We start from the raw sequence: 25185 nt of genomic DNA on the forward strand, positions 1-25185 counted from the left end.
GCCATCATTGTAAATAAATAAATAAAACATTTAACTGACTTGCCTAGTTAAATAAAATACAAATTAAATCCCATGCTAATTCCCCATATACATCTGCATGATTTCTACCATCTGTAGCTATCAAGTAATACCCTTCCATTTAACGGGTATTAAAGCTATCATTTGTTTACAAAATAGCGGTGGGTGGTTGGACGAGAGAGCGGCATAAACTAAAATACAGTAGAATAGAATACAGTATATACATATGAGATGAGTAATTCAAAATATGTAAACATTAAAGTGACCAGTGTTCCATGTCTATGTATATAGGGCAGCAGCCTCTAAGGTGCAGGGTTGAGTAACCGGGTGGTAGCTGGCTCGTGATAGAAGCTGTTTTTCAGTCTCTCGGTCCCAGCTTTGATGCACCTGTTCTGACCTCGCCTTCTGGATGATAGCGGGGTGAACAGGCTGTGGTTCGGGTGGTTGTTGTCCTTGATGATCTTTTTGGCCTTCCTGTGACATCGGGTGCTGTAGGTCCTCCAAGACAGCAATCACTGCCTGGTATGGCGACTGATAGGCGCTACAGAGGGTAGTGCGTAAGGGCACAGTACATCACTGGGGCCAAGCTTCCTGCCATCCAGGACCTCTATACCAGGCAGTGTCAGAGCAAGGCCCTAAAAATGTCCAAATACTCCAGCCTCCCTAGTCATAGACTATTCTCTCTGTTACTGTAAGGCAAGTGGTACCAGAGCACCAAGACTTGGTCCAAAAGGCTTCTTAACAGATTCTACCCCCAAGCCATAAGACTGCTAAACAGCTAATCAAATGGCTTATCTATTATTTATGGATAGTCACGTAACCCCTACCTACATGTACATGTTACCGCAATTGCCTCGACTACCCTGTACCCCCGCACATTGACTCGGTACCGGTACCCCCTGTATACAGCCTCGTTATTGTTGCTCTTATTTTTTTACTTTGGTTTATTTAGTAAATATTTTTCATAACTCTTATTTTTCTTTAAACTGCATTGTTGGTTAAGGGATTGTAAGTAAGCATTTCACGGTAAGGGCTACCTGTTCGGCGTATGTGACATAAAATGTGATTTGTTGTAATAAGGTGTAAATCAATATTGCCCTGTTGGTATGATTTGGAACTGGTAATTTACCCACATTACACTCCCGGACGTTAGGTGGCAGTAAACACTTGCAGTTGGTCACCAAACGTCACTAATGAAGACCAAAGAAGACATATGAGGAAGTTTTGCCGCGTTTCTTTGTTTTGGATCTTCATGCGCAGTTTTTTTTGACGTTTCGATACTTCAGAAACCTTTTATTTCGCTTACGAATAACGAGCTAAATGCAATTTTATGATTCTGTGTTGATTGAACGCATATGAGCTAATTTAGTATACAGCGTCTCTGTCGACTAGCTACTGTAGCTAGTTAACGTTAGCTAGCAACACAGGAGGCTTTCTTGACGTCAGTCGCTAAGGCTTGCTCATATCATGGTGAGTGCAGGCTATCCACAGCCCATTGCACGGCTGTAAAGAAAATCATGTATTGATCAATTTACATGTTGTATGGGTTATGTACAGTATGCCTAAAATAGAAGGCATACGAATATTTTCAGTGTTCACACTTTTTTCCTGATCTTATGTTTATAATCAGAGATTACCAGAGAAATGTCCTCTCAAATCCAACATACCAGTTAATAGCAGCTATTTGTATTACATAGTAGTCATTTCATATTTTTACTTGGGATGCGTGTCTGATCTTTTATTTTAGGATGGTGATCAAACCCAGCCTGCCACTCTCCTTTACCGCACCTAAATCTGAGGGTCCTGATTGTAAGAGTGGAGCACAGAGTGAACGGCAGGCTCCAGAGATGGCATCAGTGAAGCAGGAAGACTGCAGTCAAACACTGGGGCTGAATGTCAACATTAAAGATGAAGTAAAGGAGGAAGAGATTGAAACATTTGTGTTTCATGGTAAAAGCAGAGCACCGCCTGTTTTCACAGTCTGCTAGTAGGACCATTTGTAGGATCAGTTTTGCCTTTAAGATCATAATGAATAAGATTATATGAACAGCAGGGACCTGCTCTTAAACCAGCTAGCACATTTGGTTCCTTGGAAGTTGTGGAAACGTACGTTTTTGGTTTCCCATTGGTTCTGGGAACAAAGCCAAACGTTTCCTGACTGGTAAAACGGAACGTTTTTTTTTTAACGTTCTGAGAATGGAAGTGAACATTCCACCTTTTCTAGATTGCAGGGATGTTCTGAGAACGTTTTACTATGGTTCCCAGAATGTTTTTATGGCATGTTTTATTAACCTATAATTTCCATTCTCAGAATGTTATTTAAAGGTAATTAAATGACGTTCTGAGAACTTATTTCAATAAGACTTATCACTGCTAGCTTAGTTTGGGTTACCTGTTGTGAACTCCAAACACAGATAGGACACATGGATATTCATTTGCTTAGGTATTAATCATGCAAACACACTTTTTTTTTATTGTGGCACCGCATCAATGCGATTCTAACCTATGATCTTCTGCTCTCTATTCCTGGAATTAGTCCACTGCTCTGTTCATTTTAGTCTATTCAAACAGACTCCATTTCAAAGTAAATAATCACTCATTAATATCAGGTGTGTCCAATTAGTGGGTGCGGCAAACCCACCTGAACACACTTAACAAGATAGGATAGAGTTTTGTTGATGGGAGATTCGGAAAGTGTGTTGAATGAAGTCCCGCGGTCAGAGAGACGAAAGAAGCGGAGAGCTGATGGTTTTCCGAGAAGAGTTGAGTCTGGGGGTTGTTTTTTTTCAGTGTGTGGTCACTGCTCATGTTCCCAAAATGTTGCCCCCCTGGAGGTTATGAGATGGCGTTACGTCTGAATGCCACTAGGACGCAAGTCAAGTCGGGAGAAGAGGACTATTGGGACAGGGACGCAAAGGTGGATTTCTGAAGAGGGATGGAGGAATGGAAGGATGGAGGAATAAGAGGTCGAAGAGAATGAGGATAGCAGAGGTTGAATTTGAGGAAGGTGGAGATGGGGTGTCAAAGAGGATTGGTGTCAAGTGCAAACAGAGTGAGCCGTACACCAGACCGAGCTCTGGAGGTGAAATGGAAGTTAATGAGGTGTTGTGAAGAGCTTGGAAACCGAGCCTGGCATCAATAGACATGATAAAGAAGAGTCTTGTCCAGTAGGAGGGACTTTTTGGGGAGAAAGTGCATCCTTGCCTTTTGGCAGAACCATTTGTGGTTTCAGGGTGGGTGGGAAAGGAGTTGGATGCAGTGAAGGTAACCTGTAGTGGACTTGTGATGTTTGTTTCTTCTGACCAGAGGGAGCAGGCGGTCCGTGTCATGCAACTTGGGTCAAGATCTGTTTCTTGCTTTGCTCTCAGGAACGAGGCACCATTGAAAGTAGTGATTTTCTGGGTTAGTTTTAAGTGTGGAGGTGGCGCAATTGAAGTTTAAATTCCTGGTGTTTGTGACGCCCGCCGTTTGGTGCGACGCAGATCCCGGTGGTGAAACAGGAGACTGTCAGTCTCTGAGTCAGAGTCTCTACCTGACAAAGTCATGTTAGGATATATATCAGTTATCCTTTAGAGCTTTTGTGCTGAATCCATTGCCCTGTTTCAGGTGTAACATTTACACCTGAAGAAAGTAGAGGAGGATGGGTCAAGGATCCTGAGAGGATCCCTGTGAGTAGTAGATCTGTGCCAGCACAGAGGGATAGGCCAATTAGTGATATATGCTTCAGAAAGGTTGGCTTCTTAGCGTTCAGAGCAATAGTTATCAACTGTACCACAGAAATGGAATGTAAATCACAGAAAATGGATGTGGTGGCAGCTGCGGAGAAGTATTTGGCTATTTGACTTCAGTCGATTTCCAGGGTGTGTTAAGTGGTGGTGTCCCGTCCTCCGAGGCCATTGGCATGGTGCAAGAGCAGATGGGGTCAAAGTAGTAGAATGGGCTAGTGGGTTTTTAATGTAGGGTGTAGGGTTAGTTGGCAGGGTGTTTTTTTGTGTATTTTTTTTCTTTTTTTTCCCATTATGTATCACAAAGTATAATGGATTTATATTATAGTCCAGTTGGGGGCTGTAATGCAACATTGGATGCCATCTGCCGTTAAACTCAGAATAATTAGTTTTGATGCCGAGAACGTAATGTTTTTTTTTTTAAATAGCCTTCTTAGAATGTTCTTTGAACGTTACTGTTTTCTTGTGGTTTTTATGGAACGTTTTTTTAATGTTCTAAGAACATGAATTTCAACAGAATGATGAGGAAACCTGCATAAGTACTGAAATTCCCACAGAAGAATGTAGTCTCTTAACGTTCTCTGAACAATTTGAGAATGTTACTTTAAATCAGGTCTGTTAAACTCATTCCTCAGAGGACCTAGTGTCTGCTGGTTTTTGTTTTTTTCTTTTCAATTAAGACTTAGACAACCAGGTGAGGAGAGTTCCTTACTGATTGCTGACCTTAATTCGTCAATCGAGTACAAGGCAGGAGTGAACCTGCTGATACTTGGCCCTCTGTGGAATGAATTTGACACATTTGCTTTAAATACAACCATGAGGAAAACTGTAGGAAACGTTATGCTGAAGTACTGAAATTCCCACCTAAGAAACATATGGTTCTCACAACGTTATGTGCTACATGGGTATCCTGCAGCATTCCCAGAACATTTTGGGGAGGTTGTATGAAAAACAACTCACCAAGCTCTAAGAAATATGGTTCTCAGAACGTTATACGCTAGCTGGGAAATCAGCACACCTAGTCTTTAAGGTAAATTGATTAGGCTAATTCTCCTGTTTTAATCCTATAGCAATACGCTTTTGGAAACCTTTTAACGTAACTGTCATATAAATAACCTTTTGAAATAGAAAAGATACATACTATGCATGGTTTAGTAAAATTGTATCTGGCTGTTATCACACACCCTTTGCTACTACCCTTTCCATTCCACATATCCGTCTGGATCGTATGTATTTCTCATAATAAAGCCAGCTGCAGTTTTGCTAGACTGCGTACTGTAAGTATATATTTTGTAATTTGAGAAAAATTGTTAAGCTCCAAATGTTTCCAAACCCGTACATCGCAAGTGAGGATTATTTAGTGTTTAGACAGAGCATTTGGTTAACACAGGGCAGCGTTGGAGAGTCGGGCCATTTCCCCCACTGGGCAGAATGGGACGTGGAATGGCTCCACTGTAATGTAATTGGAGTCATGAAAAGGGTAACCTACTCACCTGATTTGCCATCAACATGTTATATTTGTCTTCAACTTAGGGCCGGCTGGAGAGCTCAAAGAAAAAACGGAAGAACACAAAGTCTCACTACTCAAAGGTATGTGTTTTCTATCTTCTGACACATAGAAACATTTTTAAGCCACAGTTCAGAATCTGGACAGAATTCAAACCGACGTAGATACCCGACATCACTTAGCAATTTAATTTGAGAATGTTATCTCCAGCCTGCCTTGTTTCAGGGGGCTGAACAACACAATTTAATTTGAGAATTTTAGCGCCAGCCTGCCTTGTTTCAGGGGGCTGAACAACACAATTTAATTTGAGAATGTTAGCGCCAGCCTGCCTTGTTTCAGGGGGCTGAACAACACAATTTAATTTGAGAATGTTAGCGCCAGCCTGCCTTGTTTCAGGGGGCTGAACAACACAATTTAATTTGAGAATGTTAGCTCCAGCCTGCCTTGTTTCAGGGGGCTGAACAACACTCAATGACAAACAATACCTTGATTCTAGCAATGTTATGAAAAAGAACACATGATTTTATGATGCATGTACACCCATCTGGCTAATGGCATTAACCTGCATGCTGGTCTCAGTCCAAGAGATACACTGAGTGTACAAAACATTAGGAACACCTAACTAATATTGCGTTTTGCCCTGAGAACAGCTTTAACTCATCGGAGCGTGGACTCTACAAGGTGTCAACTGTTGAGTGTGGAAATCCCAGCACAAAAAACATAATTGAGTAGTAGCGTACAACCTTGTGTTATGTAGGTCCATGATAAATTGAAATGCACTTGTTAGATTCCACAAGAATCAATGGAACCATTGGATGAACATGTTTTATGTATCTAGGCAAGTCAGTCGAGAACAAATTCTTATTTACAACGACGGCCTAACCCGGACGACGCTGGGCCAATTGTGCGGATACATCCTGGATTCGAACCATGGTCTGTAGTGACACCTCTAGCACTGAGGTCCAGTGCCTTAGACCGCTGCGCCACTCGGGAGCCCAAAAAACTCCAGTGAAATGTTGTCTGAAATGTATCGGACATTTAACTCTGAAACAGAACTAACCCCTCAAAGGAGCAACAAGTTGAAATGTCTATTCAACATGTTGCAGCAGGATTATTTCTGAGGAAGTTACTGTGAAAGTCTAGCTTCTATTTAGTCAGAATTTATCATTCTGGAGAGGGTTTACTGGCTCATTTTGACGTATACTTTCATAGCAAGAGATGCCAGTTATGACTGAGCAGTGTTGTAAACCCTACTGTGCAATAGATTAGGTGCATTAACTTAATTTATTAATTAGCATTCAGGACCCAAACTATCGGTTTATAATGGCCAGAGGCTTTTTTGCGTTTTGGTAGGCCGTCATTGTAAATAAGAATTTGTTCTTAACTGCCTTGTCTAATTCAATAAAGGTTAAATACATATACCACACCCCGTTAGGCCTCATGGTTTAAATACAACACAGTTGCAACTGTGTTAATGTGACCAACAAGGGAGAACACTAGTAAGTTAATACAAAGTTTAGGCTGTTTCCTAGGAATGAATCATATACTACAACCTGATGCTGATTTCTATCCATATCACATGTAGATAAAGGAAAAAGAAAACCGAAAGGAATGGAGAAGGAAACTGAAAAAAAGAGGCATCGATTCACCCCTGGAGATGAGGATCTCATTATTTCCGGGGTACTTGGGCACTGGGAGGACCTCTTCGGTGCCCAGGCCCACATTCGCCCCCGGGGGTCAAAGACGGCAACCTGGAACACCATCGCTGGGACCTTGACCTCGGCTGTGGCGAGATGTGGTGACGATGTCAGGAAGAAGTTCAATCTCATAAGGAGCCAAGTCAAGCAAAAGGTTTTTTCTATCCGGACATTGTCCACCCAGACTGGTGGGGGGGCCAACACCGTGCCTGCGCTGACCGACCTGGAGCAGCAACTTTTCTCCCGAATGGCAGAGACCGAAGCTGGTGTAGGGCCTGTTGATTTGGGATTTGGTGAGTGCTAATCTTGTAATTACATCTAATGTTATATTAAATTATTATAATTACATCATAGTAATAATATATTATACATTGGGACTATATACGATATATTTCATAATTCAATATTGTATATTTCACTATCTATTGTTTGGTTTAAATTTGACATTTAAGTAATCTAAAATAATGAATAGAAGTTTGTTTGATGTTTTGGCCTTAACCAGGCCTTCTTGTAGACTGGCCCTATCATATGTGCTACAAAGCAAGTGTATATTCAGATCAATTACATGAATTATTGAGAAATATAAAAATGTATATTTCCAAAAACACTGCTTATGATTGGGGTTTAATGTTGATTTGCTGTACATAAATTGTTTGACAGAATGTAGGCCTACTGCACAAGATGCATCAAAGTTCCAGAGAGGGAACTCTGCTAGTTTAAGTCTGCGACCCATTCAATACAGAGAAACTGGCATAATTAGACAATGTAACTCATGGTATTATTGCACATACAGCAATTCACCAGCAAAGGGAGATCATTTGTATTCAATTTTCACATAAAACTTTTGTCATTTAGCAAACGTTCTTATCCAGAGAGGCTCACTGGAGCAATTAGTGCCAAGTGCCTTGCTCAAGGGCACATCAACTGATTTTTCACCTATTCGAAACAGCGACCTTTCAGTTACTGCCCCTAAGCTCTTAACCGCTAGCTTACCTGCTGCTCACTGTTGGAAATGCTCATAAATGCTTTTTAAAGTCACCATTAGCCTCATGGGTAATTCCCTGATCAGTTTCCTTCCTCTCCGGCAACTGAGTTAGGAAGGACACTTTGTATCTTTGTTGTGACTGGGTGAATTGATACACCATCCAAAGTGTAATAACTTTACCATGCTCAAAGGGATATTCAATGTCTGTTCTTTAAAAAAAAAAAGTTTTAACTCCTCTACTAATAGGTTCCCTTAGAGATAATTGTATGTGTGGGGTACAGATATGAGGTAGTCATAAAACATTGTTAAACACCATTGCACACAGTGAGTCCATGTGAATTGTTAAGCGTATTTTTACTCCTGATCTTATTTAGTCTTGCCATTATTAGTCCAACGCCCTAACCACTAGGCTACCTGCCGTGTAGGCCAGTGTCTACAAAAAAACAACCCCCCTTAAAATTGATGAGTGTGTATCCACAAATGTGCCAAATCTGAGTTTTTTTTTTGTTGAATTTATCATGTTTACAATGTTCAATATTACTCAAACAATTGTTATTAATCTAAATATTACTCATACAGAGCATGCAGTACAGCTTCAAATGACATAATTTCCTGCTTGGTAGCATCTACAGACTGAAGATGATAGTGTCTTAGAGGAGGCCTAGAGGAGGCCTGGGCAAGCCCAAAATGTCAGCCACATCCCCACTTAAATGAATCATTTTTTCAATAATGTTTTTACGTACATATTGATATCTACCCAACATCCTTCCCCCAACAGACATTTTTGTGTATTACATTTCAGAACAAACCAGGATGTTGTGATATTTTTGTTGCATTCAAACAGATTCATCCATAAATGCAAGTATAGTTATTGCTCATTTTATTTGACCATTTTGAAATGCATGGAGAAGCCACACCCAGGCAGCCAATTATTATTGGATTATACACACATTATACAGGATTATACACACAGGAAGTCAGACTTCTTTCCATTGTGGACCTCTAATGGCAGGCCAGTGGCTGCAGGGCAAAACGAGAGTCATGGGCTCTGTGCCGTACACTGAAGCACACACAATGTCCACATATTTACATTTATACAACAAAAAGCTAATCTACACATCTAATGAATCAGTCCACTAGCTCAGTGACTTTACACTTGGCTAGGAGGCTATCGCAACATTAAACACTCCTTCAAGGCTTGGTTAATGTTGCGATAGCCTCCTAGCCTTCGGTTTAAACACTCCTTCAAGGCTTGGTTAAACCGAAGGCTAGGAGGCTATCTCAACATTAACCAAGCCTTGAAGGAGTGTTTAAACCGAAGGCTAGGAGGCTATCTCAACATTAACCAAGCCTTGAAGGAGTGTTTAAACCGAAGGCTAGGAGGCTATCTCAACATTAACCAAGCCTTGAAGGAGTGTTTAAACCGAAGGCTAGGAGGCTATCTCAACATTAACCAAGCCTTGAAGGAGTGTTTAAACCGAAGGCTAGGAGGCTATCGCAACATTAACCAAGCCTTGAAGGAGTGTTTAAACCGAAGGCTAGGAGGCTATCTCAACATTAACCAAGCCTTGAAGGAGTGTTTAAACCGAAGGCTAGGAGGCTATCTCAACATTAACCAAGCCTTGAAGGAGTGTTTAAACCGAAGGCTAGGAGGCTATCTCAACATTAACCAAGCCTTGAAGGAGTGTTTAAACCGAAGGCTAGGAGGCTATCGCAACATTAACCAAGCCTTGAAGGAGTGTTTAAACCGAAGACTGGCAGAAACAGTTTTTATCCCTTTAGACGTGTGGGTGTGGTCTCTCATGAGTAGCCTATGAGGCAAGGCAAAGTTTACATTTCACTGAGCCACACAAACTTTATTAAATTCCATACAGACTGTATTAAATCAGCACCAGTGTTAAATGAGTACCTGATGAATGGAAAGAACAGAACACACTCCAGGAATAATTTGTGTATTCTTTATTTGAATTAAAAAGCATAATGCCATAATGGTTTACCAACAGAAAACATGACATTTTAAAGGGAGTAATTTCAACAAGAAGTGATTAATAAAATATCTGAAATAATTTTGACATAATCCTCTTGTCCAGGTCTCTCTCTGGGAGAAATGTCCAGCTCTGGTCCCCCACCAGCAGCAGAGGGAACTGTGGAGTCAGCTTTACCCTCTGTCACCATGGAGGAGCTACCCTCCACCTCACCATCAACACCTTGGCCAGCACCAACAGTGCCACCCCAGCCCATCATCTCCCATCCTGCACCATCTCACTCTGGCACCGCACCCCAACCCATCACCTCCCGTCCTGCACCAGCTCACTCAATCCACTCTCAATCAATGAATCAAATTTATTTTATAAAGCCCTTTTTACATCAGCAGATGTCACAAAGTGCTTTACAGATACCCAGCCTAAAACCCCAAATAACAAGCAATGCAGATGCACTCTCTGGCACTGCACCCCAACCCATCACCTCCTGTCCTGCACCATCTCACTCCATCCACTCTGGCTTTTCTCCCCAACCCATCACCTCCTGTCCTGCACCAGCTCACTCCATCCACTCTGGCTCTATACCCCAACCCATCACGTCTGGCTGGACACCACAGGGCCCCCAAGCCAATCTGCTCCAACAAATCCTGGACACACAAACACAACAAATCCATGTTACACAGACCGCCCAACACATCCACCAAGCTCTTTATGATTTACTAGAAAAAGCACATGAAACACAGAAGGCACACCTGGATGTGGAGAAGAATCGGCTCCAGCTGGATGGAGAGCGCTTGAGGGTGGAGACAGAGCGCCTGCAGGTGGAGAGGGAGCGCCTCCAGCTGGAGAAGGATCGCCTGGGGGAAGGGGAGGTGCTTCGGCAGCTCTCTGTCTCCGGGTCAGTCGCCCTAGAACACCAGACGCCTGTGAGTTCAAGAACAGGCAGTGCCTCCCCCACCCTTCCTCTGGGAACACCATCAGCCTCCGTGTCCAGTCCCCTCACATTAATATCACCTACTGCACCACACTTTGACTTCTTATTTTCCCCTTTCCCATTACCGGTAATCACAACCCATTCCACCCAGCCATCACAAACCAGCCCTGCCCCAACCTCCCCCACCTTAACCAGCCCTGCCCCAACCTCCCCCACCTTAACCGTTTCTGCCCACTCTCTCATCCCTCCAACCTCTGGATCTGTTAAACGGCGAGTTCAGGAGACAGTCCGGCCTTGGCCTGCACCCACTGCTAAGAATAAAAAACATCAATAAACAAAATGTAATAAAATACAAGTGTTTATCTTTTCTTACAGCCTCTTCACACTTACTACACATTACTCACATGTAGTCTTGCGTACTTGCTACGGAGAGGGAGTGGAAGGATGATAGGTCCTCCGGAAGTTTAGTTTTCTTCCAGTTCTGTATAACTGTTGTGTTAGCAACCCTGTTGTGTTAGCAACCCTGTTGTGTTAGCAACCCTGTTGTGTTAGCACGTAGTGAGTCACTCAGCCATGGAGCGGGAGAGGAGGATCGGGCTGCCCGGGAGGAAAGGGGACAGTTGGAGTCAAAGGAAGGGAGGAGAGTAGGGTTGAAAAGGCAGACAGAAGGGAGGATTTAACAGAAGGAAGAGGATGGGATAGAAGAGTAGTGGGAGAGAGCGAAGATTGCATTGGTGGTCTCAGTTTGTGAGCTTGGGTGGCCTAACACTTTGCGCCTGAGCCGAACAGTCAGAGCGGGTCTCACTCTGACTTTGAATGTGAATTTGCGCCAGCTCATCCAACCAGAAAAGCGGGCTGTTCCAGCTTGGTAGGGGGTCTGGCCGTTGCCCACTGGTCAGCTAAATGCTCAATATAAATGATTGACAACAGAAAAATTGTGCAAAAATTAAAAAAACAGGCCGTGTCATTTTTTTTTATACACACAATATTCAGATCCCTGGACTCTTCCTACATGTTATGTTACAGCCTTATTCTAAAATGGATTAAATATTGTTTTCCCCTCAATCTACACACAATACCCTATAATGACAAAGCGAAAACAGATTGTTGCTAATTTATAAAAAATGAATCTGTAATAACTTCATAAGTCTTCAGATCCTTTGCTATGAGACTCATCAATTTCTAGAAACATCAAGGATCAAGTCCACCTGTGGTAAATTCAATTGATTGGACATGATTTGGAAAGGCACACACCGGTCTTTACAAGGTCCCACAGTGGATGTCAGAGCAAAAACCAAGACATGCGGTCGAAGGAATTGTCCTTAGAGCTCTGAGACAGGATTGTGTCGGAACAGATCTGGGGAAGGGTACCAACACATTTATGCAGCATTGAAGGTCCCCAAGAGCACTGCCTCCGTCATTCTTAAATGGAAGACGTTTGCAACCACCAAGACTCTTCCTAGAGCTGGCCGCCTGCCCAAACTGAGAAATCGGGGTAGAAGGGCCTTGGTCAGGGAGGTGACCAAGAACCCGATGGTCACTGACAGAGCTCCAGAGTTCCTCCGTGGAGATGGTTGTCCTTCTTGAAGGTTCTCCCATCTCTGTAACACTCCACTAATCAGGCCTTTATGGTAGTGGCCAGATGGAAGCCAATCCTCAGTAAAAGGCACATGACAGCCCGCTTGGAGTTTGCCAAACGGCACCTAAAGGACTCTCAGACCATGAGAAACTAGATTCTCTGGTCTGAAGAAACCAAGATTCCAGCCAGCCAGTGTCCGGACATGAACCTGATCAAACATCTATGGAAAGACCTGAAAATAGCTGTGCAGCGACACCCCACACCCAACCTGACAGAGCTTGAGGGGATCTGCAGAGAATAATGGAGGACCTCCCCAAATACAGGTGTGCCAAGCTTGTAGCGTCATACCCAAAAAGATTCAAGGCTGTAATCGCTGCCAAAGGTGCTTCAACAAAGTACTGAGTAAAGGGTATGAATAGTTATATAAAATGTAATATTTCCGTTATTATTTTCATTAATTAGAAACTCATAAGGTGACCCCATTTCCCAATTTCAGAACGCTATCTTTACTGTCCTAGGTGGGTATTTAAGTTCTGGTCAGATCACCAAAAAAAGAATACGACTTTTTGGATATTCAACACCCTAAAATTGCCATTTTCTATACTTTGCCGAAATTACACGAGAATGTTACAAAACCTCCAGGGCGCCCTATTGTAGCGGACATTGGTGCCGTAACAGCCACTTTATCAACTTTTGTTGACTTTTCTTATTATACCATTCGCAGAACAGCTCCCCTCCTTTGTAAAGGACACCAGCAGTATGATCTCAGAACAGCTCCCCTCCTTTGTAAAGGACACCAGCAGTATGGTCTCAGAACAGCTCCCCTCCTAAAGGACACCAGCAGTATGGTCTCAGAACAGCTCCCCTCCTAAAGGACACCAGCAGTATGGTCTCAGAACAGCTCCCCTCCTAAAGGACACCAGCAGTATGGTCTCAGAACAGCTCCCCTCCTAAAGGACACCAGCAGTATGATCTCAGAACAGCTCCCCTCCTTCCTAAAGGACACCAGCTGTATGATCTCAGAACAGCTCCCCTCCTTCGTAAAGGACACCAGCAGTATGATCTCAGAACAGCTCCCCTCCTTTGTAAAGGACACCAGCAGTATGATCTCAGAACAGCTCCCCTCCTAAAGGACACCAGCAGTATGATCTCAGAACAGCTCCCCTCCTTTGTAAAGGACACCAGCAGTATGATCTCAGAACAGCTCCCCTCCTTTGTAAAGGACACCAGCAGTATGACCTCAGAACAGCTCTCCTCCTAAAGGACACCAGCAGTATGGTCTCAGAACAGCTCTCCTCCTAAAGGACACCAGCAGTATGATCTCAGAACAGCTCCCCTCCTAAAGGACACCAGCAGTATGGTCTCAGAACAGCTCCTCTCCTAAAGGACACCAGCAGTATGATCTCAGAACAGCTCCCCTCCTAAAGGACACCAGCAGTATGGTCTCAGAACAGCTCCCCTCCTAAAGGACACCAGCAGTATGGTCTCAGAACAGCACCCCTCCTTTGTAAAGGACACCAGCAGTATGGTCTCAGAACAGCTCCCCTCCTTTGTAAAGGACACCAGCAGTATGATCTCAGAACAGCTCCCCTCCTTTGTAAAGGACACCAGCAGTATAATCTCAGAACAGCTCCCCTCCTAAAGGACACCAGCAGTATGGTCTCAGAACAGCTCCCCTCCTAAAGGACACCAGCAGTATGGTCTCAGAACAGCTCCCCTCCTTTGTAAAGGACACCAGCAGTATGGTCTCAGAACAGCTCCTCTCCTAAAGGACACCAGCAGTATGATCTCAGAACAGCCCCCCTCCTTTGTAAAGTACACCAGCAGTATGATCTCAGAACAGCTCCCCTCCTAAAGGACACCAGCAGTATGGTCTCAGAACAGCACCCCTCCTTTGTAAAGGACACCAGCAATATGATCTCAGAACAGAAACACTGATGCATTCTGTCTTATGAGAAACTTGGCCTAATTAATAAATGTTCAATACATTTTATGTATATTTAAAACCAAATACTTTTAGACTTTTACTGGGCTACATTTACTTGAGTTGTTTTCTATTTAAGGTATCTTTCCTTTTACTCAATTATGACAATTGGGTACTTTTTCCACCACTGGTAGTGACTGGGTGTATTGATACACCATCCATGGTGTAATTAAAGGCATATGCTCAAAGGCATATTCAATGTCTGCTTTTTAAATGTTTACCCATCTACCAATAGGTGTCCTTCTTTGGAAAACCTCCCTGGTCTTTGTGGTTGAATCTGTGTTTGAAATTCATTGCTCGACTGAGGGACCTTACAATTATCTGTATGTGTGGGGTACAGAGATGAATTAGGTAGTCATTCAAAAAATATTAAACGCGTAGTGAGTCCATGCAACTTACTTGCCATAACAAAGGGGTTGAATATTTGACTCAAGACGTTTAAATTTTTCCATTTGTAAAAATATACATAATTAAATCTTTATTTAACTAGGCAAGTCAGTTAAGAACAAATTCCTATTTACAGTGACGGCCTACCAGGGAACAGTGGGTTAACTGCCTTGTTCAGGGGTAGAACGACAGATTTTTACCTTGTCACCTCGGGGATTCGATCCAGCAACCTTTCGGTTACTGGCCCAACGCTCTAACCACTAGGATACCTGCCGCCCCACTTAAGTATCAAAAGTAAAAGTATAAATCATTTCAAAATGCTTATATTAAGCAAACCAGACGGCACTATTTTTATTTTATTACAGATAGCCTGTGGCACACTCAGACATTTACAAATGAAGCATGTGTATTTAGTGAGTCTGACAGATCAGAGGCAGTAAGGATGACCAGGGATGTTCCCTTGATAAATGCGTCCATTGGACTATTTTCCTGTCCTTCTAAGCATTTAAAATGTAACGAGTACATTTAGGTATCAGGGAAAAAGTACAAAACTTTTACCTTTTTACTTCCTAAAGAAAATTGTAAAATATAAAATCTATGGCAAGACTTGAATGGCTGTCTAGCAATGACCAACAACTAACTTGACAGAGATTGAAGAATGTTTAAAATAATAATGTACAATCTAGGTGTGCAAAGCTCTTAGAGACTTACCCAGAAAGACTCAGCTGTAATCGCTGCCAAAGGTGACTCGGGTGTGAACGTGTTGACTCGGGTGTGAACGTGTTGACTCGGGGGTGAACGTGTTGACTCGGGGGTGAACGTGTTGACTCGGGGGTGAACGTGTTGACTCGGGGGTGAACGTGTTGACTCGGGGGTGTGAATACTTAAGTAAATTAGATATTTATGTATTTCAATAAATATGCAAAAATATCTTACATGTTTTCACCTTGTTATTATGGGTTATTGTGTGTAGATGGGCCAGTGAGAGAAACATGTATTTAATCAATTTAGAATTCAAGCTGTAACACAACAAAATGTGGAATAAGTTAAGGGGTATGAATACTTTCTGAATGCTCTGTATTAACCAGAAAAATGTCTGGCTTTAACGGTCAAAAAACAGAATAGTGTTTTTTATAAGCACCACTTGAGCCGTGTCATGAGGACACCTGAACCACTTATTGAGATGTGCCTTTTGTTAAGTAAAGCAGGTAATACGTGAGGTGCTTGGGAGGCTGAAGCCTTTTAACAAGCACATTTTTAAAACCACTTCCAGGTTGCCTAGACTACTAGGGTATGCTTTTTAAAACCACTTCCAGGTTGCCTAGACTACTAGGGTATGCTTTTTAAAACCACTTCCAGGTTGCCTAGACTACTAGGGTATGCTTTTTAAAATAACAATTAATGGAGTAATAGCCTACAACCTTGTTTTTTGCATTATGATAAACCGGTTAGACGCTGGGGCCACCCATACAAAACATTTATGCATGATTGTAAGTCGCTTTGGATAAAAAGCGGCAACTAAATTGTTTATTATTAGTATTATTATTATTATCGTAACCCTTGTAACTCTCTAGTGAAATGTTGCCTGAAATGTATCGGACATTTAACTCTGAAACAGAACCAACCCCTCAAAGGAGCAACAAGTTGAAATGTCTATTCAACATGTTGCTGCAGGATTATTTCTGAGAAAGTTACTGTGAAAAATACAGACTTAATAGAAGCTAGACTTTCATTCTGTAGAGGGTTTACTGCCTCATTATGCTGTAGATTTTCATAGCAAGAGATGCCTGTTATGACTGAGCAGTGTTGTAAACCCTACTGTGTAATATATTAGGTGCAATAACTTTTTGTATTAATCAGGCAAATAACTAGCTTGTTGCAAATATTGACTTGTTTTTCCTATTATCATTTACACAGAAGGACCTGACTCCGCTGAACTTGAGGTTGACGTTGAAATGTCCGGAGAGTAACACCCGACAGTTCAAAGATAAGAGGTCTTACCACTGTCCTCACTATGAGAAGAGTTTCCCATTCCCATCATATCTTAAAAGACACCTGCAGAAACATACAGGAGAGAAGCCTTACTCCTGCCCTGACAGTGGGAAGCGCTTCAGAACGTCAACTCATTTAACCACTCACCAGGGAGTGCACACGGTGAAGAAATCTTACTCCTGCTCCGACTATGGCAAGTGCTTCCGAACATCAAGTCAACTAATCTCTCGGAGTTCACACAGAAGAGATCGTATTCCTGCTCTGACTGTGGCAAGAGTTTCTCAAGACTGAACTTCCTAATGTTACACCAGTGAGATAAATCATTCTCCTGCTCTGACTGTAGAAAAGTGCTTCGCTAAATCTAGTAACCTAACAGTGCATAAGAGTGCACACAGGGGAGAAATCGTACTCCTGCTCTGACTGCGTAAAGTGCTTCATCGCGTAAGTGTAACGGATGTGAAATGGCTAGCTAGTTAGCGGGTACGCGCTAGTAGCATTTCAATCAGTTACGTCACTTGCTCTGAGACTTAAGTAGTGTTGCCCCTTGCTCTGCAAGGGCCGCGGCTTTTGTGGAGCGATGGGTAACGACGCTTCGTGGGTGACTGTTGTTGATGTGTGCAGAAGGTCCCTGGTTCGCGCCCGGGTCGGGGCGAAGGGATGGCCGTAAAGTTATACTGTTACATTGATGCTGTTGACCCGGATCCCTGGTTGCTGCGGAAAAAGGAGAAGGTTGAAAGGGGGGTGAGTGTAACGGATGTGAAATGGCTAGCTAGTTAGCGGGTACGCGCTAGTAGCATTTCAATCAGTTACGTCACTTGCTCTGAGACTTAAGTAGTGTTGCCCCTTGCTCTGCAAGGGCCGCGGCTTTTGTGGAGCGATGGGTAACGACGCTTCGTGGGCGACAGTTGTTGATGTATGCAGAGGGTCCCTGGTTCGCGCCCGTGTCGGGGCGAGGGGACGGTTTAAAGTTATACTGTTACATAAGCTAACACTTCATAAAAGAGTGCACACGGGAGAATCCTTAGTCCTGCTCTGACTGTGGAAAGAGTTGACTGAACAGCCTAAAATTACACCAGCGAACACACTCGGAGAGAAACCTTACTCCTGCTCTGACTGTGTAAAGTGCTTTGCTACATCTAGTCAGCTAACCGGTCATAAGAGTGCACACAGGGGAAAATCCTTACTCCTGCTCTGACTGTGGGAAGTGTTTATCTAAACTGTACAGCCTAAAACGTCAACAGAAAAAACACACACACAGAGGACTGAACACTTATGAATGTTCTGACTGTGGGAAGGACTGAGCCCTTATGACTGTGGGAAGTGAGTCACAAAAATAGTCTAACCATTCAACAGGGAGTTCACACGGGAAAAAATCTGTGGGAGGGGATTTCACTCAAATGGGATAAGAGTGAAAGTTTGTACACTTAAATCCCATTGAAATGAAGAGGGCAGTCCATGAGCACAGACGAAAGATGTTAAGGATCTGGGAAAATTCTGTATTGAGGGGATGGTCTAAGATCCCTCCCAATGTGCTCTTCAATCTCATAAAACATTATACCAAAAGGCTCAGTGTCGTTATCCTCGCAAGGGGTATTGAAAACAGGGGTGCCAATAATTTGACCGCTGTCTTTTCAAAAAAATGAATTATTACTTGTTAAACCATCTTTCTCTGATCAATTGTATTAGAATAATATAAAATAATATAATTTTCAAAATGTTTGAACTAAACAATATCGCTCAGTATTTGTATAATTTTAGGATTTTTTGCTCATCTGATGTGTCATCTATTCCGTACCCCACTGTATCTAGTATCTGTCCTTGATTTCCTGTGGTAAGACTTATGAGATTCACCCCTGCTGGTTATCCTTTCTCCTTATGGCTGGAGGGTGCGTGCATGTGGGTTCAGGATGCTACAACATTCTAGACATTGCAGATATAAATGTCTCGTCATGAAGAATATGAGACGACACTCTGTTCTATGTACAAGCTACATGTCTATTTGAATGAGCTGCATCCCTCCAAACATGCACCAGGTACAAATAAATATCTGGTTGAATGTCTGATTTCTAGAAAACGAGCACCTGTAACAGTATAACTTTAAACGGTCCCCTCGCCCCGACACGGGCGCGAACCAGGGACCCTCTGCACACACCAACAACAGTCACCCACGAATCGTCGTTACCCATCGCTCCACAAAAGCCACGGCCCTTGCAGAGCAAGGTGCAACACTACTTGTAGGTTTCAGAGCAAGTGACGTAACTGATTGAAACGCTAGTAGCGCGTACCCGCTAACTAGCTAGCCATTTCACATCCGTTACACACCCACAGCTCCATTTCCGTTTAGTACCAGGGCCTGTATTCATAAAGTGTCCCAAGAGTAGCAATGCTTATCTTATGCGTATTGCAAACCCTACTGTACAATATATTAGGTGCAAATATTGACTTGTTTTTCTATTATCATTTACAAAGAAGGACCTGAACTTGAGGTTGACGTTGAAATGTCCAGAGAGCAACGCCAGACAGATAGTTACATTTACATTACATTTAAGTCATTTAGCAGACGCTCTTATCCAGAGCGACTTACAAATTGGTGCATTCACCTTATGATATCCAGTGGAACAACCACTTTACAATAGTGCATCTAAATCTTTTAAGGGGGGGGGGGGGGGTTAGAAGGATTACTTTGTCCTATCCTAGGTATTCCTTAAAGAGGTGGGGTTTCAGGTGTCTCCGGAAGGTGGTGATTGACTCCGCTGACCTGGCGTCGTGAGGGAGTTTGTTCCACCATTGGGGTGCCAGAGCAGCGAACAGTTTTGACTGGGCTGAGCGGGAACTGTACTTCCTCAGAGGTAGGGAGGCGAGCAGGCCAGAGGTGGATGAACGCAGTGCCCTTGTTTGGGTGTAGGGCCTGATCAGAGCCTGAAGGTACGGAGGTGCCGTTCCCCTCACAGCTCCGTAGGCAAGCACCATGGTCTTGTAGCGGATGCGAGCTTCAACTGGAAGCCAGTGGAGAGAGCGGAGGAGCGGGGTGACGTGAGAGAACATGGGAAGGTTGAACACCAGACGGGCTGCGGCGTTCTGGATGAGTTGTAGGGGTTTAATGGCACAGGCAGGGAGCCCAGCCAACAGCGAGTTGCAGTAATCCAGACGGGAGATGACAAGTGCCTGGATTAGGACCTGCGCCGCTTCCTGTGTGAGGCAGGGTCGTACTCTGCGAATGTTGTAGAGCATGAACCTACAGGAACGGGCCACCGCCTTGATGTTAGTTGAGAACGACAGGGTGTTGTCCAGGATCACGCCAAGGTTCTTAGCGCTCTGGGAGGAGGACACAATGGAGTTGTCAACCGTGATGGCGAGATCATGGAACGGGCAGTCCTTCCCCGGGAGGAAGAGCAGCTCCGTCTTGCCGAGGTTCAGCTTGAGGTGGTGATCCGTCATCCACACTGATATGTCTGCCAGACATGCAGAGATGCGATTCGCCACCTGGTTATCAGAAGGGGGAAAGGAGAAGATTAATTGTGTGTCGTCTGCATAGCAATGATAGGAGAGACCATGTGAGGATATGACAGAGCCAAGTGACTTGGTGTATAGCGAGAATAGGAGAGGGCCTAGAACAGAGCCCTGGGGGACACCAGTGGTGAGAGCACGTGGTGCGGAGACAGATTCTCGCCACGCCACCTGGTAGGAGCGACCTGTCAGGTAGGACGCAATCCAAGCGTGGGCCGCGCCGGAGATGCCCAACTCGGAGAGGGTGGAGAGGAGGATCTGATGGTTCACAGTATCAAAGGCAGCCGATAGGTCTAGAAGGATGAGAGCAGAGGAGAGAGAGTTAGCTTTAGCAGTGCGGAGCGCCTCCGTGACACAGAGAAGAGCAGTCTCAGTTGAATGACTAGTCTTGAAACCTGACTGATTTGGATGAAGAAGGTCATTCTGAGAGAGATAGCAGGAGAGCTGGCCAAGGACGGCACGTTCAAGAGTTTTGGAGAGAAAAGAAAGAAGGGATACTGGTCTGTAGTTGTTGACATCGGAGGGATCGAGTGTAGGTTTTTTCAGAAGGGGAGCAACTCTCGCTCTCTTGAAGACGGAAGGGACGTAGCCAGCGGTCAAGGATGAGTTGATGAGCGAGGTGAGGTAAGGGAGAAGGTCTCCGGAAATGGTCTGGAGAAGAGAGGAGGGTATAGGGTCAAGCGGGCAGGTTGTTGGGCGGCCGGCCGTCACAAGACGCGAGATTTCATCTGGAGAGAGAGGGGAGAAAGAGGTCAAAGCACAGGGTAGGGCAGTGTGAGCAGAACCAGCGGTGTCGTTTGACTTAGCAAACGAGGATCGGATGTCGTCGACCTTCTTTTCAAAATGGTTGACGAAGTCATCCGCAGAGAGGGAGGAGGGGGGGGGGGAGGGGGAGGAGGATTCAGGAGGGAGGAGAAGGTGGCAAAGAGCTTCCTAGGGTTAGAGGCAGATGCTTGGAATTTGGAGTGGTAGAAAGTGGCTTTAGCAGCAGAGACAGAAGAGGAAAATGTAGAGAGGAGGGAGTGAAAGGATGCCAGGTCCGCAGGGAGGCGAGTTCTCCTCCATTTCCGCTCGGCTGCCCGGAGCCCTGTTCTGTGAGTTCGCAATGAGTCGTCGAGCCACGGAGCAGGAGGGGAGGACCGAGCCGGCCTGGAGGATAGGGGACATAGAGAGTCAAAGGATGCAGAAAGGGAGGAGAGGAGGGTTGAGGAGGCAGAATCAGGAGATAGGTTGGAGAAGGTTTGAGCAGAGGGAAGAGATGATAGGATGGAAGAGGAGAGAGTAGCGGGGGAGAGAGAGCGAAGGTTGGGACGGCGCGATACCATCCGAGTAGGGGCAGAGTGGGAAGTGTTGGATGAGAGCGAGAGGGAAAAGGATACAAGGTAGTGGTCGGAGACTTGGAGGGGAGTTGCAATGAGATTAGTGGAAGAACAGCATCTAGTAAAGATGAGGTCAAGCGTATTGCCTGCCTTGTGAGTAGGGGGGGAAGGTGAGAGGGTGAGGTCAAAAGAGGAGAGGAGTGGAAAGAAGGAGGCAGAGAGGAATGAGTCAAAGGTAGACGTGGGGAGGTTAAAGTCACCCAGAACTGTGAGAGGTGAGCCATCCTCAGGAAAGGAACTTATCAAGGCGTCAAGCTCATTGATGAACTCTCCAAGGGAACCTGGAGGGCGATAAATGATAAGGATGTTAAGCTTGAAAGGGCTGGTAACTGTGACAGCATGGAATTCAAAGGAGGCGATAGACAGATGGGTCAGGGGAGAAAGAGAGAATGTCCACTTGGGAGAGATGAGGATCCCAGTGCCACCACCCCGCTGACCAGAAGCTCTCGGGGTGTGCGAGAACACGTGGGCAGACGAGGAGAGAGCAGTAGGAGTAGCAGTGTTATCTGTGGTAATCCATGTTTCCGTCAGTGCCAAGAAGTCGAGGGACTGGAGGGAAGCATAGGCTGGGATGAACTCTGCCTTGTTGGCCGCAGATCGGCAGTTCCAGAGGCTGCCGGAGACCTGGAACTCCACGTGGGTCGTGCGCGCTGGGACCACCAGGTTAGAGTGGCAGCGGCCACGCGGTGTGAAGCGTTTGTATGGTCTGTGCAGAGAGGAGAGAACAGGGATAGACAGACACATAGTTGACAGGCTACAGAAGAGGCTACGCTAATGCAAAAGAGATTGGAATGACAAGTGGACTACACGTCTCGAATGTTCAGAAAGTTAAGCTTACGTTGCAAAAATCTTATTGACTAAAATGATTAAAATGATACAGTACTGCTGGCTGGTGAAGTAGGCTAGCTAGCAGTGGCTGCGTTGTTGACTTAGTTTGAACGTGTTGCTGGCTAGGTAGCCTCGATAACTGGCTAGGTAACCTCGATAACTGGCTAGATAATTACTTTAAACTACACAATTATCTTAGATACAAAGACAGCAAAGACAACTATGTAGCTAGCTAACACTACACTAATCAAATCGTTCCGTTGTAATGTTTCGGTAGAAGTTGGCTAGCTAGCAGTGTTGACAACGTTAGGACGGCGAAAATAGCTGGCTAGCTGACTTTGTTTGAAAGTGGAGCTGGCTAGGTAACCTCGATAACTGGCTAGATAATTACTCTAAACTACACAATTATCTTAGATACAAAGACAGCAAAGACAACTATGTAGCTAGCTAATACTACACTAATCAAATTGTTCCGTTGTACTGTTTCGGTAGAAGTTGGCTATTGCATCATTATTGCATCATCATTTATCCCATAATGACGTCACTCGAGCCCTATAAAAGGGAACACGGCCCGTCTACAAGTCTTATCCATCAATCACAATGCCCAGAAGACGCAGTTCCTCCAGACGACCTGTCCGCAGACGCCGCCGCCCCAGGGTGTCCCGACGTCGTCGCAGGAGAGGAGGCCGCAGGAGGCGTTAGACAGGACGGGTAGAACCTACCTGACCTATCCGCCCCCTCCGGGTTCTCCCTCCCGACCCCTGGTAGTGTAGAGGTGTTAAAGTCTGCTTAAATAAAAGATGGGCTTTTAACTAAAACTGCTACGACTTTCTTTATATTATTAGATGGTGTTTTTTTGGGCTATAAGATTTAGGCAGTAGAGTTAATCATAGATATTTGAATAACGGTGTCTGTCACTAATAAATAAATAAATAATAGTTCAAAGATAAGAGGTGAGACCTGTCCTAAGGAACTACTAAAAGTACTCATTGTGTAGAAAATACTGCAGGCTCTTTGTATGTGCAAAATCTTGTTCTGTTAGCGGACCTCACAGGAATGAAGAATCCAATGTTAAATAAAATGATTGCAACCTGAGTAATTCAATCATCCCACGTGATTCACACTCCTGCACAACAGGAGTGTTGTCGAAAAAAACAATGCGGAAGTTGCCATCACGTTTGTTATGGATATTTATTTTAAAAGAGATGCCAAGTCATAAATGACACTGTACCCATTAAACAATGAACAAATAACTTCACCCAGTCTACAAAAAGCATTTCTGGTTCCGTTTTAGCGCAGCAAGGCCTCGGATAAGAACCCCCTCTCGAAGAGTGCTGCAGTCCAAATGGCCAGGCAAGGCCTAGATAGCGAGCTAACGTTAACAAAAAAATATATATTGAAAATATCACCACATACTATTTTTGTTTTGCTCACAAGTAAGCAAAATATGGAAATGTGTAGCTAGCTAAACTAAGTAAAAAAAGTCTAGTCCCGATTTGGCGATGCTATCCAGGCAAGGGATAACATCGGGACTAGACTTTTTTTTTACTTAGTTTAGCTAGCTACACATTTCCATATTTTGCTTACTTGTGAGCAAAACAAAAATAGTATGTGGTGATATTTTCAATATATATTTTTTTGTAGCTAAACACCCGTCGAACTAACATTCGCTACCTTGCCATTTATTTCGTAGTTTAGCCAGCCAAGGCCCGGGTCATGGTACTAAATTAGCGTAACAACATTGATTAATAAGGGCGATTCCAGCATGCAAAGGTACAACTTTAATGTTTCCCAGAATTGCCCAGTATCTGTGCTTTATTCCTCGTTCAAAACAAAAAATACTAGGTCAAATCATAACGTAAGTGATCTTCAGGTCGGAGCTATAGAAAGAGGTCCAGATTCCCGATTTGGATAACGGTTCAAATCAAATAACGGTTCCCAGTCGGAGCTCGTCTTTTTCCGAGTTCCCAGTTGTTTTGAACTCTCGGACGCCGGCAATTTCCCAGTTCGCAATTCCCAGTTGTTTTGAACGCGGCATTAGAGATGTAGACGATGAGTATGACGTGTCTCCTGACAGTGCTAACGGGATCACTGAGACGTCCCTACCCTCAAACCATAAGCATAACCCTTGCCTAACCTTAACATTACGATTTAAAATGACAACTTCAATGGGGGGCGGGACGTCCCAAGGACCCCGTATTGCACGGACCAACTTTGACATAAACCGCACAACACAACGACGAGAGAGCGGGATAGAGTTAGTGAGCCTTATCTACTTTGAAGAACTAATCAAATGTATTTTGTAGACAGCTCTGCAGCATACTTAGGCAGGCTAGCCGTCGCGACGTCCCCTGAATGCCCCTCTGCTAGCCGGCTAGAGCATATCGGACTATTAGCGGAAGAGGCCCATCGGACAAATTCTTTGGCCACTATACCTATTTTGCCAATTGGCCTGGACTATTTTACCACACGGAGCCCTGCTGATCCATGACGACTCGTCTGCCGACGTAACAGCACGAGCGGGCTACAACAGACTTCTTCCGTCGCGATATCCCTCTAATAGGCTGACCACACCGCTCGCGTCGCAAAATACATTTAGAAATCTATGTTACTCAATTATTGCACCCACACTGCTCGTGAGTGTCAACAAGCGTCGTTGCCAATGGCTAAAATATAACACC

General features: G+C 44.2%; 1 protein-coding gene across 1 annotated transcript; it reads left to right on the forward strand.

Annotated features, from left to right (window-relative positions):
• Nucleotides 1-1225: 1225 nt before the first annotated feature.
• LOC120022986 (protein FAM186A-like) lies at nucleotides 1226-11182 on the forward strand. Its single transcript, XM_038966937.1, has 5 exons — nucleotides 1226-1488; nucleotides 1766-1968; nucleotides 5277-5333; nucleotides 6836-7240; nucleotides 10023-11182. The coding sequence occupies exons 2-5, from the start codon at nucleotides 1767-1769 to the stop codon at nucleotides 11180-11182; spliced, it is 1824 nt and encodes a 607-aa protein (XP_038822865.1). The 5' UTR covers nucleotides 1226-1488; nucleotide 1766.
• The last annotated feature ends 14003 nt before the right edge of the window (nucleotides 11183-25185 follow it).

This window comes from Salvelinus namaycush, chromosome 28 (assembly GCF_016432855.1).
Source record: "Salvelinus namaycush isolate Seneca chromosome 28, SaNama_1.0, whole genome shotgun sequence".
NCBI classification, from domain to species: domain Eukaryota; kingdom Metazoa; phylum Chordata; class Actinopteri; order Salmoniformes; family Salmonidae; genus Salvelinus; species Salvelinus namaycush.